The sequence below is a fragment of the Mesocricetus auratus genome, unplaced genomic scaffold, assembly GCF_017639785.1.
Source record: "Mesocricetus auratus isolate SY011 unplaced genomic scaffold, BCM_Maur_2.0 Super-Scaffold_100676, whole genome shotgun sequence".
Classification (NCBI taxonomy): Eukaryota; Metazoa; Chordata; class Mammalia; order Rodentia; family Cricetidae; genus Mesocricetus; species Mesocricetus auratus.
In genome coordinates, this window is record NW_024429266.1 from 60928895 (window position 1) to 60942349 (window position 13455).

The following is a 13455-nucleotide window of genomic DNA, read 5'->3' on the forward strand; positions in this document are numbered from 1 at the left end:
CCACCTTGTCTCTCACTAGCTCTGAATACACCAGTTAGGCCAGGCTGGGTGGGAATCAAGTACCAGGAATCCACCAGTCTCTACCTTGCCAGTGCTATATTACATATATTACATTGTGCCCATTTGTGGGTAATGGGGACCAAACTCAGTTGCTCAAGTTTGCAAAGCAATCTATCTGCTAAGTTATTACTCAGCCCTTTTAAGACAGCATTTAAAAGTGAGATTGGGGTTCAATTTAATAAATTTATGAAGAAAATGGCAAAAAGGAAAGAAGATTGAGGTTTAATATTTTTTAATGTCTACTATTAGATTCTACTTCTTTTTCACTAAGTAATTATCAAACTGAAAATAAGACAGAAATAAGAATACAGTTCATCAGACAGGCATCTTTGACATAAAGTGTCATCCTTTAGCTAACTAAATTTCAAATGAATCAAATTTAGCAGGCTTTGTTCTTTGATTCTGGTTAGTGTATGGAGGCCATCTTGCATAATGTCTCTCTGACATTTCTATTTGGGGAATTAATAGAATACAAAGAGGGCTTCTACTACCATGGCAGTGAGGATTCAACAGCTACTCACTAGACTCCTGGCCTTGCAGAACCTTCCTATTATGCTCTCATCCCTTTATCATACAAATCTGTGTAGATTTCTGGAGAAGTGTTAAGATTTTCCCACTCCTTTAAATGTGACTGGCTTACACACTCACACACATGTACCTGAGATCTTCAAAGACTAGGCATAATAATCTCTTAATGTAAAAACTGAAGTAAATTTGGAAACAGTAACGTTCACAAATGAAGAGCTGAAAATCCTGGCATCAGAACTTGACTCACCTGTCTGCTGTGCAGGCTGTGGCAGTGGTTGGTTTAGATGTGAACTATAATGGACAGAAGGGACAGGTCGGTACTGAGGCTGGCTGGAGTGATAGGGGCCTGGAGCACAGTAACAGGCTGGCATCTATAATCATAAACAGTGAGGACAAACAGTTTTATTTGGAAAAGTAATTTTTCCATGAGGCACATAGGAATGCAATGAGCAGTAAATACAGTACCAAACCTTTTCAAACCAATTGAATTTTTACATGTAAACTATATTTAACTAAATTTCAAACTATAAAGCCCAGATCTAAGATATATTTCAAGGGTATCCTTCTCTGGGCAGTGGTAGCAAACACTTTTAATTCTAGCACATAGGAGGCAGAGGCAGGTAGGTCTTTGTGAGTTTGAGGCAAGCCTGGTCTACAGAGTGAGATCCAGAACAGCAAGGGCTAGTAGAGAGACCCTGTCTCAAAAAAAAAAAAAAAACAAAAAAACAAAAAAAACCAGTCGAGCAGTGGTGGCTCAAGCCTTTAATACCAGCACTCGGGAGGCAGAGGCAGGAGGATCTCTGTTAGTTCAAGACCAGCCTGGTCTACAAGAGTGAGTTCCAGGACAGCCTCCAAAGCCACAGAGAAACCCTGTCTTGAACCACCTCCCCCCAAAACCAAACCCACCAACCAACCAAAGGGGGGAAAAAAAAGAAAACCAAACAGAACAACCCCACAAAACCAAACAAAAGAGAACAAAGGACGTTTACCTCTGTGCCTATCCATCACATTCAGATGTTATTTTTATTGCTGTATTTGCTTCACATTTCTTTTACATAAAACAAAGTTTGCTTTACTGAAAAACTACTGAAAACTGCTTTGTTCTAGGTTGCCTACCAGACCTTGAAGATATGACCTTACTGTTAAGGACACCATACACTTTTGACATAGGACTTGGAGGAACTGTGTTGGAACTGTTAGAACAAGCACTCTTACTATCAAAGGGTGCTAGGTAAACTGCCAATGGAGAAAAGCAATCAATAGCCCTACCCACCTGTAAACTCTACAATCACAACAATGAAGCCTGAAAAAACATCCCCTATGATGCAATACCAGCACTCTTATCTTGGAGCTATCTAACTAGACTTAATGCTCACTCATTAGGAGGGCATTTATACTTGGTACAGTAAACCAGTCCAACTACCTGTGTCTGCAGAGATTATAGATCCTAGAAAGAGCCCATGACTGCCATTTTCCTAAATTGTACTCTATTTACCCTATATCCACAGATAAATGTAGCTCTTAAGCTCTCATCAAAGAAAATTCTTTTTGCACCAGAGACTGTTACAGAGGTTCACTACTGTTTAAAATGCAGAGAATAAGTGTCTGTGAGGTACCCACCACCAATTGAAACATTTTACCCCTCCATCTTATATTAAAGAAAATGACTGGAGACAGTGTGAGAGGAGAGGGTGTAATCACACCCAGTGCAAATTTCTTTTAAATTAATCTGACCTAGCTTAGTTGCAGTGTGGGACAAAATAAAAGGCATTGGAAACAATCTTGTATGGAGAAATAATCTGTCACATACACAATTCTAAGCAGTCTATAAAGCCAAAAGCCTCACTAAAATAACTCAATAAAAAGACTATAGGAAGGCTGGCATAGCTTAATGGTAGGGTATTTCCCTACTAGGTGTAAAATCATTGGTTGGATTAAAAATGGTTATTTAAGGAAAGGCAAATCCAAAACAAATTAACCTATAGAAACAACAACAACAAAAAAAACAAAAACCAACTCGGCAAAACAACAACAAAAACCAATAAAGAACTTAAATTATACTATGCAAATGAGCATGCATGGGAAGGTGTTGTCTGAGTTTTCCCTCTGGAAGGCACCAACAGACCAAAGTAATGAGTCCACCCACATCTAGCTTAGTGAACCTAAGGAGTTTATTGGATGACTACAAGTGATTTGCACCACTGAAAATCCCACAGCAGTATGAGTGACAACTCATGAAAACCCTATCACTTCAACTCCCTGAACAACCAGGCAGTTAAAATCTCCTTGGAGAGGCTCCTCCCTTAGCATGTGCTACTGTAACATCAGGGAGGCCCTTGTAAGTCTTCTCAGTTTTTAGAAGCTTCTTGATAAGTTTCCTGAGTGTATAAGCTTGCTTCCTTCCTCCCACCAAGATGGAATGTTTCAATTCAGAGGAAACAGCAGAAGAACAGGGGAAAGAGGGAATCCAGAGTATATAAGATCAATATGCTCAAATTCTCTTTATTGTGCATAAATAAAAAAGTGAAATTTAAAAACAATCCCATTTATAGATGCAAGTAAAAACTTTAAATACTTCAAGTATACTTAATAAAATGTGTAATATCTATCTAATGAAAAGGGTAAAACAGCCAAGCACAGTGAGTGGTAAGCACTTTTACTTCCAGCAGGCAGATCTCTTGAGTTCAAGGCCAGCCTGGTCTCCAGAGCAAGTTCCAGGAGAACCAGAGACACTCTGTCTGCAACCCACACCCCTCCCTCCAAAAGAACTACAAAAAATACTGAGAAAAATTAAGATAAAAGTAAGTGACAAGATTTTTTTTTCTGAACATAAAAGTTGCCACTATGATGCTACATCTATTCAACCTGGTCTGTTCTTGGAATGCTGTCATACATACTTTGCGGTTCTTTTACACTGTGCTAGCAAGTTTTATGTAAAGTTGACACAAGCTGGAGACATCTGAAAAGAGGGAACCTCAACTGAGAAAATGCATCTATGACATCCAGCTGTAGAGCGTTCTCTTAATTAGTGACTGATAGGAAAGGGCCCAGGACATTGTAGGTGGTGCCCTGGGCAAGAAGTCCTGGTGACCTCTGCATCAGCTTGTGCCTCCAGATTCTTGCCTTGTTTTGAATTCCTGCTCTGACTTCTTTCAATGATGGATTATGATGTGGAAGTGTAAGCCAAATAAAATAAACCCTTTGCTCCACAAATTGCTTTTGGTCATGATGTTTTATCACAACAATAACCCTAATAAACACATACACTTATGTTTTCCTAAAATACTTAAGGAAAACAAAACACTTCTTAGAGCCAGAGGGAAATTCAAAGGACACATACTTTAAGCCACCTAACTAAATCGTAGCTACTTGTCATGTGGCTGCAGCCCAGATGCTTGATAATCTACAGACATAACTCTGGGCTTTGCTTATATTATCTCACAAATTGTTCCCAAGTTAGAGGCTCCTGTGAGAGAGAACATGAAAACAACGCACCTGTGGTGAGGGCTGAGGAAGATACCCCTGCTGCTGGAGCACAGGCTGGCTGACAGGATGCCCAGAGGCAGAGAAACCGGCAGTGGGGACTGACTGCCCAGGTGGTAGGGAAGGAGGAGGGGGAGGTGGTGGCGGAGGAGGAGGAGGAGGAGGAGGAGGAGGAGGATGTGGAGGTGCTGTCGTCACAATGTAACCAGACTGCTGTGGAGACTGAAGAACGACAGTGGACTGGAACATAGTGGCATGAGGGTCGGAACCATCAGCTGATGGCTGCCGGGCAAGACTCATGTGGCTGAACTGAGAACCAAGGTTATCCTGTTGAAAAGAAGTTGACAGTTAGTGAGCCTTTTATTCATGAGCCAAACTTACCAATGAATAGAGCTTTATATATACACATACATTATTTTATTTGAGTATCTCATGTAACCTAGACTAGCCTCAAACTCATGCAGCTGAAGATGATTTGAATTTCTGGTCCTCTTGTCTCTTCTTGAGTGCTGCGATTAGAGTTGTAAACCATAATGTCTAATTTGTGCTGTGCTTATGATAGAACCCAAGACTCTGTTCATGTGAGGCAAGCACTCCACCAAACTAAGCTATCTCCACCAGGCTCTATATACATTTATAAGCAAGCTATAGCTGTGTATCTATGGACATCATTTGTATGTGAAACAAGATATAAGAAAACAGGTTCAAGAAAGTGATAACTGCAATACAGGAGGGAAGGTATGTTATGATGCAATCATAACATATTATTTAGAAAATATACCTAATGGAAATCATAATATTAGGAAAAGATTAGGGTGCATTTTTCAGCTAAGCAATGCAACTATATGTATTTAATGAATTTTAAATGCTGTCTTGGGTTTAGAAGTAAAATTGGACAATCAATATTGTCTGAAAGGAGTTACTTTTAAATACCCTTCTTTTCCTAGAAGGCAGGGTGCAGGTTTGATGCCTTTCTGTATCGTCAACCATCAAAATCTAACTAGTCATTACTTTAATAACTTCTGTTTTCAGTGCTTCTCAGTTTGTCACTTAAGTCCAACAGTAAAATACTGTAAATTAGAATGTCCTGTTTCTGGATCACTGGTGAACAACTAGTGGTATCCAGATAAGGCAGGGGCTTATAATTTATGAGCCACATGACATATAGTTCCTAACTTGACAGAATAAGAATTAGCTCTTATTGGTCACTCAAATGATAGTACAGAGGTAAAATAGAATGCATGCTCTCAGGAAGCAACAGACTAACAGCATATTTGAAAATGGTTTCTAAACATGAAAATGGCTAATAGTTCTAAATTACAAAGTAATGTGGTTATATATTCTTACAAGACATAGTGTATGTACACACCACTGTCAAGGGTCACTCACAGAAAGTAGTATTTCGCTTTCCTGCAAGCTGAAAGTTATTTCAGAAAATCATTCAGAGATGAATGTGGTAAATAAGGTGGCTTAGTTCAAAAGGAAAGCATCCTCATCAGGGCATTTTCCAAAAAGCACTGAGAACGGTTTTTCAGCTACAGTTTATAATCTGATTTGAAGCATAGTGTCAACATGGGATAGTCAATGGTACCAACATAGAATATCCCCAGTAAAAGCAAGCAAAATGCCCAGAAGCACACTTCAAAGGAAGAAAACTTCTTATGTAGAAGCTATGCAAAAAGATACAATGTTTCAGAGTCACACAGTTAACTCCTTGTGATATGGGCCTGAGATATATATACAGACAGTGACAGTTGTAATTCAGGACATATTTTGGATTAAGGTATTATTTTACAGTCAGAAATTGTCAAGTGGTCCTTGATGATACAATCAGAGGAAGTCCTCTATAGTACAGGCTACAATTCATCTAAAGTAACTGGTTCTGATGTACTACATCTAACCAGCAGTAGGCAAAGAATACAAAATACGAACTCAAGAGGAAAGCTGCCTGTCCAGATTTAGCTTTATGTAAACAACTCAACACAAACTAGAGTCATGTGGTAAGAGGGGACTCTCAATTATAAAATGTCTTGATAAGACTGACCTGCAGGCAAGTCTGTGGTATATTTTATTAAATAGTGATTGATGTTGGAAGGCCCAATTCATTGTGGGTTGAGTAAGAAGCCAGGCTGAGCAATCTGTGAGGAGCAAGGCAAAGAGCAGCACCCCTGCATGGCCTCAGCTTCAGTTCCTGCCTTGACTTCTCATGGAGATAGGGTGACCCCTGAGAGTTGTAATAGGAAATAAGCCCTTTCCTCCCTAAGTTGCTCTTAGTCATGATGTTTTAGTCAGAGCAACAGAAACCTCATGACACTGCCATCCCAAGACTAAACACATTCAAAAATGATTTAAATGAGAAAAATAACTAAAATATCTAAGAATATTAAGTTTACAGCATTCATCCTGAAATAACCCTTTGGAAAACTCAGGAATGCTGTTTTAAACAGTCACTATGATAAGCTGATATAATCACGGTCTTATCAAAAGGAATAAATTATTAATATGAATTAGAAAACACCTTTGTTACCTATGCCTGTAATAAAAACGAAAAGAGCACATCACACTGAGCAGTCTGAAGCATTCATTAAGCACTGCGAATAGTAACAAGGATGTGAAAAGAGATACAGTACCACAGAGTACTGCTGGGTGGGTGAGACTGGCAGGAGCGGGGACGGGTAAGGGGCTGGAGAGCACGGAACAGGCTGAGAAGAGGACTGCAGAGGACCAACAGGCTAGGAAGAACAGGGAGTAAATAGTTAATGTCGGAAGAAAATGGTACAAGAGCTGCACAGCACCGACATGTATACTTTGGGGCAACAGCTTTAACATTTATAAAGTCAGTAAAATTACAAGAGAATCAACAAGAAAAACAGTATCAAATGAAGAACTCCACACAGCAAGAACATACCTAGGCTCAAGTTAATGTCATAATGAGAATAATAACTTTTATGTCACAAATGTAACTTTTTGCAGATTAATAGAAACACAATTATTAGAGTTATGTCAATAAAAACAAAACTTCTTACTCTTATTTCCTGATTTTTATGAAGGGGCTGCCCTATGGTTATGTTGTTCTACACCATTAAATTATAAATAAAAACCGTATAAGTTTATATGGTATCTGTCTGTACCAATTCTATTTGATAAAATGTTTAAATTCTCAGAGACAATGTTACTAAAATTTAACCATTTTGTGAGAAAACTGTTAAGAATAACACCTCAGGGATTAGAGAGCTGTCTCAGTGGTTAAGAATGTGCTCTTGAAGAGGATCCAGTTCAGTCCCCAAAGCGTACATGGTGGGTGGCCTACGACCATGGGAAAAAATGTGTGCAACAACAAGATTTATAATGATCACATACTTTTTTAAAAACCACAAAATCAAGAGAATAATCTAAAAGTATAAAAGGTTTAGATCAGCTTAGAGGCAAAAAAGAAAAAAAAAGTGGAAAAGAAAAGCATGAAAAAAGTAAAATGATCTGTAGAGCTGCTGATGGACCTGACAACCTTCCGCTGTGAGTCAGCTGAGGAAGCTGAAGCAAGCTAATGAGGTGCAGTTGCTGGAAACCACACTACTGGCTACATGATGCACTGAGTCACATAAACAGTAAGACAATCTTTCTTCAGTCAGTCAATCTGACCAATTCAAGTGTCAGATGAACAGAACCTTACATCTGCTGGGGAATGGAAGGACTCTGAGCTGAGAACCAATGGTATAAATGAATGTCTTCCAGAGTGTTAAATGGCAGAGAAAGTTAGAAGAGCAGCTGAAGGCTTTGTTGACTCCACATGGGAGGCAGTACCCTTTCTGAGTAGGTGGGTTGGGAGGGAGGCGGGGCAGGGAGTGGAAGGAAGAGAGGGGGAACTGTGGTTGGTAAGTAAAATGAATAAAAAAATTACAAAACAAAACAAAACAAAAAGAAGAGTGGCGTGTCGAAGAAAAACCCTGATGCCACACTGACAAAAAAAAAGTCTTATCTTTTCCATACTTGAACTATGGCTACAAAACAACATTCATGTAGCAGCTGATTTTATGTTGTGTGTACAGGATATAGAAGGAGCTGTATTTGGCATTCAGATTTACTGTGTTTGATATTGCACAAATCATAGTAACTGGGTATCCAGTCAATGAGTTTTTGTTTCTGTGATAATCTAACTGCAACACTTAAAAAAATTATAAGCTAAATCAACCAGAAAGTGGGATATTTACCTCAAGACCTGAAATTTAGCTCTTTAATGCATCTGTTTCCAAACCACTCTCTATAACTTCATCTAGGATGTCCTCATAACTGCATAGGACAAAGTTATTTCTACACGTGATCTTAACCACAAATCTGAGGATTAATAGGCAAAATCATTCCTAGGAGACAGTAATCTGAGATAATAATCTATAACCACAAAGAAATCGTTGAAATTTTTTAAAGCTGTACTAACCTTATTTCCATCAAATTAAATAAAAGTGGAAGTCAGTCCTATAAAGCTCCTGGTGAAATACATAGCAGTGTAAAGACAACAAATGCAAATATAACAGCAAAAGAAAGAAATTCTTTGGAAGCAAGTTGAATGAAGCCATGGCACAGCAGGACAAGGAAGGAGTTTCACTCAATCCTAAGTGTATCCAACCAAATGGGGTTAAAAAGGTCATGTGGAAATCTTTGGCAGAGCTTTATGCAATCTGCGCTAGATAAATGGATGGTTTGTATGATCTTACAAGTGCCTCTAGAACTGTTTAAGTCCTACTTTAGAGATCAAAGAAAACACTGACACAGCCACCAAGAGTCTTACCTGCAGAGACCAGTTGTTTTCACCACTGTCACACTATTTACATGTTATTCACCACACGCTATACCATTATACAGTATCTTACCAATATATAAGTGACACACCTTGTGAGAAAATGGGATGAAGTTTCTTTAGTTCAAGCTTATCACCACATATCTCTTATGAGAAATTATAAGAGATTCATTCACCAGTGGAATGATTATATGATCTTCTACAGAAAAAGGTGTATGAGTACATATATAAACTATCTTTGATATGTTACACAACCTTTAAAAGTTGACATGAAAACAGATTATTACACTGATAAAATCAAGTTCTCTAAAGATAGATAACAAATTATTAGGGAACGAGAAAGTGTAAACATATCTGCATAAACTCTAAATTATTTATAAAAATTCAAGGTATGAGTTAGAAAGCTTTTAAAGACAGATATGGTGGTACACACCTTCAATGACAGCACTTTCGAGGCATAGGCAGGTGGAGCTCTAGACTAGCCTGGTCTATATAGCGAGTCCTAGGCCAACTGTCATATAGTGAGACCTAGTCTCGGGAGAGGAGAGGAGTGGGGAGAGAGAGTGCGGAAACAAACTGCTTTTAGTTAATTCAAATCTCAGGGGCCCAAGAGATAGATCCAAAGGTGAAAGCATTTGGTCACAAGCCTGACAACCCGAGTTCTATCTCTAAGACACACTTGGTGGAAGGGAAGAATCAACTCTTGTAAGCTGCCCTCTGATCAGTAAATGCATGCTATGGCAAATGTGTGCATGTGTATATGTGTGCACAAGTATTAAATAAATTTAATAAAAATTTGAAAAATCTACTCTCAGAATACCAACCCACCACACTCCACCCTCACAAGAGAATAGAGTATGCTTCATGGCTTGAGCAACCCAGTGCAGCTTCTTCTGTTGGATATATTAATCTTAATAACTCACTTTGCTCACTAGGTCTTTTCTACTTCTTGCTGTAAAATAAGAGATAAAATACTTACCACTTAAGACAATGGGATAAAACTACTCCCCCTTTCCTAATATAGTTTCAGTATTTATTAGCTCAAAGTATTTGATTTTTAGCACTTTCTTCCTGTGACTGAATGGGACGTCATTGGGGGCAGAATATTAAAGCTGTAAGAAACACTTAATTTGGCTATCTCAGTCATTAGCCCTAACATATGCAAAGGCAGGTGAACTTAGCATTACATAATCATGGATTTGTGCACCTGTGAGAAAATGTGACTGGCTGCTGGCTGCTGAGGTGGTGGGGGTGGCAGAGGTGGCTGTGGAGGACCAGGCACTTGGGTTCGAACTGGCTGTTGAGTCATAGGAGGATTGTACACAACTGGAGTTCCATCTGGGTTTATGAAGGGCTGACCTAAAGAGATGAAAAGAGGAACAAGTCAATATGCCACAGGGACTGAAAACAAAACTATCACTACCGATTTATAAAACACATCCACAACTCCCAGTTCCTTGAGGCAAAAGTCATTCTTAGCTTGATTCAAAATGAAGCTATTAACATCCTTTAATTCTTTCCTTAGTATAAATATCCAAATGTTACTGGTTTTGGGGGACAGAGTATTGTTTCAGATTCTGGTGAGCTCACTGGATAATCAATGTGTTCTGAGGGACTGGAGAGATGGCTTAGGAGTTAAGAGCATTGGTTGCTCTTCCTAAGGACCCAAGTTTGGTTCCCATCAGCCACATGGCAACTCACAACCATCTGTGTAACACTAGTTCTAGGGGATCTGATGCCCTCTTCTGGTTCCTGCAGGCATTGAACTCATCTGGTGCATAAATATACAGCAAGCAAAACACATAACATAAACACAAAACATAAAAGCAATCTTTAAAAAATCTTTTTCTGAAAGTTTTGATTTCTGAATCTCATTCTGCTCCAGGTAGTCAATCACAGGACTGTCGTTCAGCTACTAAAACAAAAGAAAATGGTCAACAACAATCAAAAGACCTAGCACTCTTACTTCTGGCTAGCCTTACCATGGTCATTAGTGCCACTGTACACTTCAGTTCAAACACAAAAGTACCTGACTCCAAGATATCAGAATACCATTCAAAAATTTTCAAGGGGATGAGAAACAATCTAGTTATAGCCCACACTAAAAATATTTAACTAAAAAAAAGGCTTAAAAATGTTTAAATAATTGACAGCTTCAAACTTGTAAGTATGAAATCAGTTTAATGGCTATAGATTATGCATAGTAAAACGTATTATATAAAAAACTTATCTGTATCTACTATGTTTCCATTTCCCTACTGTAAATGGGGTTTCCCCTACCCAGAAGGGCCATTATAAAGGTCATCAATTAAGAATTTAAAGTATGAGTATGTGGTGATGGGAACTGAACCTGGATCTTCAGAAAGAAAAGCCAGAACTTCGAAAAAGACTGAATCATTTCTCCTGCCCTTTACAAAACATTCTGATTATAATGAGCTCAGTAGGAGCACTAGAGCAATACCCTATCAAACTAGATAGGGTCTACATTAAATGTTCAAAAATAATAATTATTAGTTTATATCAAGGACTAAGAACATATATTGTCAATATTAACTACCACCAATTTTTTTAAACAATGTCCTTTTTTTTTTTTGGTTTTCGAGATAGGGTTTCCCTGTATTGTTTTGGAGGCTGTCCTGAAACTCGCTCTGCTGACCAGGCTGGCCTCAAACTCACAGAGATCCGCCTGCCTCTGCCTTCCAAGTGCTGGGATTAAAGGCATATGCCACCAACACCTGGCTAAACAATGTCTTTTAGATATTATGTATTAATCAATTATCATATTCTCAAGGACATTATAGGCTTTTATCTACTTGGTGCTTCATAAAGTGCATATTATTTGCTACAGAATAAAAATGCTGTATCACATAAAGCTTTCTCACAGGTAGTTGAATCACTTCAATTGAATGAAGTATTGTTTAATTATAGTCAGGCTATTGGCTAGTTTATAATACATCATAGATGTCATATGGGGAAAATTCTTACAATATGAGTAAAAGTTTCAGCATTTTACAGCCTACACATTTTTATTACAGTGTTCAGGACAATGACACTTACAAACTATCTCTCTGGATACCCACCTGTCTGTGGGTTGATGAGAATACTGCCAGGTGGTATGCCAGTTGCCTCCAAGGGAAGCAAAAGGAAGCTAGTGCTAGGAGATGCACCTTGCCCACTGAGGCCGCCATCAAAGGAAAGAGAGCTGTGAGTGCTGGCTGCCGGGTAGATGACAGGTGTGCCATGAGAAGGCTGGCTAAGAGCTGAACCTGGGAGAGGCTGCTGGCTGTGACAAAGAGAGCCTGTAGAGGACCCTACGCTACCTGAAGACTCAGAGCCTAGAGCAAGAATAATGAAAAACATGGTATTAAACACACACAAATAAAATATAAAAACACAGGGTTAAAAACCTAATAATACAATTCATATTATTATATAACATGCACTGACAACATAACTGCAATGGCTACTATGATTTTCTGTCCAGTGGTTCTTTTTTGTTTACCCTCCTAAATATGTTTAATATAGCATGCAGCACCACAGAAACTGTCAGAAAAGTCACAGCCAAAGCATGAAATTTACCAAGTTTACAGTAACACAAGGTACAGACAGCCAACGAAGCATACTACTAACACTCTCAAAAGGATGCACATTATATACATTTTACCTTTCAGATTAACACTTAGGATTATACAAATTACAATTTCCCCCCAAAATCTCACGTATCAGAAACCCTCATCTATAAGAACACAGAAGAATTAAGAATGGTGTGGGAAACAATAGAAATAATAAATTATCTATTGAAAGAAGCAATTGCTAAGTTTCACTACAGAATTTCATCTTGATTTATAATCAGCATCCTCCTATAATGTAAACTCAACTACCTTTCTCTTTTACCTAGTGGCAGAAATAGTATGAAAAACATTCAAGTATGTATGCTAGGACCAGCTTAAAATTTATTTCTTACCAAACTTTAACTTGTAGTTTGGTTAGGTTGTTATTAAGGGAGTTGACTATGGGATGATGATTTTCATCCATGTGATGAATAATTATGATACACCATACACACTGCCTTCTGAAGAAACATTTTCTTCCAAGTCATATAAAAATGACATTTCAACTTTTTCTTTCCTTTTTTTTTTTAAAATGAGACAGGTATTTTATTTTTATTTATTTATTTTGGGTAGCCATGGTTGTCCTGGAACTCAGAGATCCACCTGCCTCTACTTCCTGAGTGCTGGAATGAAAGGTGTGCACCACTACTGGGGGGAACACCATCGCTTTTACCTCTTAAAGGATAAAAACATACCACCGTCTCAAGATAAAACAGCAAAAGCTGTTCTTTACATTTTATTTTTCCTTATTATTACCCTTGTGTGTATGTGTGTGTATAAATATCACATGCAGATGGAGGTCAGAGGACAACTCTTGAAAATCAGTTCTTCTACTATGGGATCAGGTTTATATAGAAAGTGTACTAACTGGCCGGGCGGTGGTGGCGCACGCCTTTAATCCCAGCACTCGGGAGGCAGAGGCAGGTGGATCTCTGTGAGTTCGAGGCCAGCCTGGTCTACAGAGTGAGTTCCAGGACAGCC

At 38.5% G+C, this 13455-nt stretch overlaps 1 protein-coding gene across 9 annotated transcripts in view; it reads right to left on the reverse strand.

Annotated features, from left to right (window-relative positions):
• Nucleotides 1-13455, reverse strand: part of R3hdm1 (R3H domain containing 1) — a 114954-nt gene that overhangs the window by 32181 nt on the left and 69318 nt on the right. For 7 of the 9 annotated variants that reach the window (XM_005079876.4, XM_013120374.3, XM_013120375.3 and 4 more), the window contains 5 exons: nucleotides 11944-12198; nucleotides 10071-10222; nucleotides 6702-6803; nucleotides 4084-4398; nucleotides 836-959 (listed from right to left, as the gene is read on the reverse strand). In XM_005079876.4, coding sequence (XP_005079933.2) covers nucleotides 836-959; nucleotides 4084-4398; nucleotides 6702-6803; nucleotides 10071-10222; nucleotides 11944-12198 — 948 coding nt within the window. The remainder of the gene's footprint in view (nucleotides 1-835; nucleotides 960-4083; nucleotides 4399-6701; nucleotides 6804-10070; nucleotides 10223-11943; nucleotides 12199-13455) is intronic. The other 2 variants (XM_013120376.3, XM_040739035.1) reach the window with 1 other exon arrangement.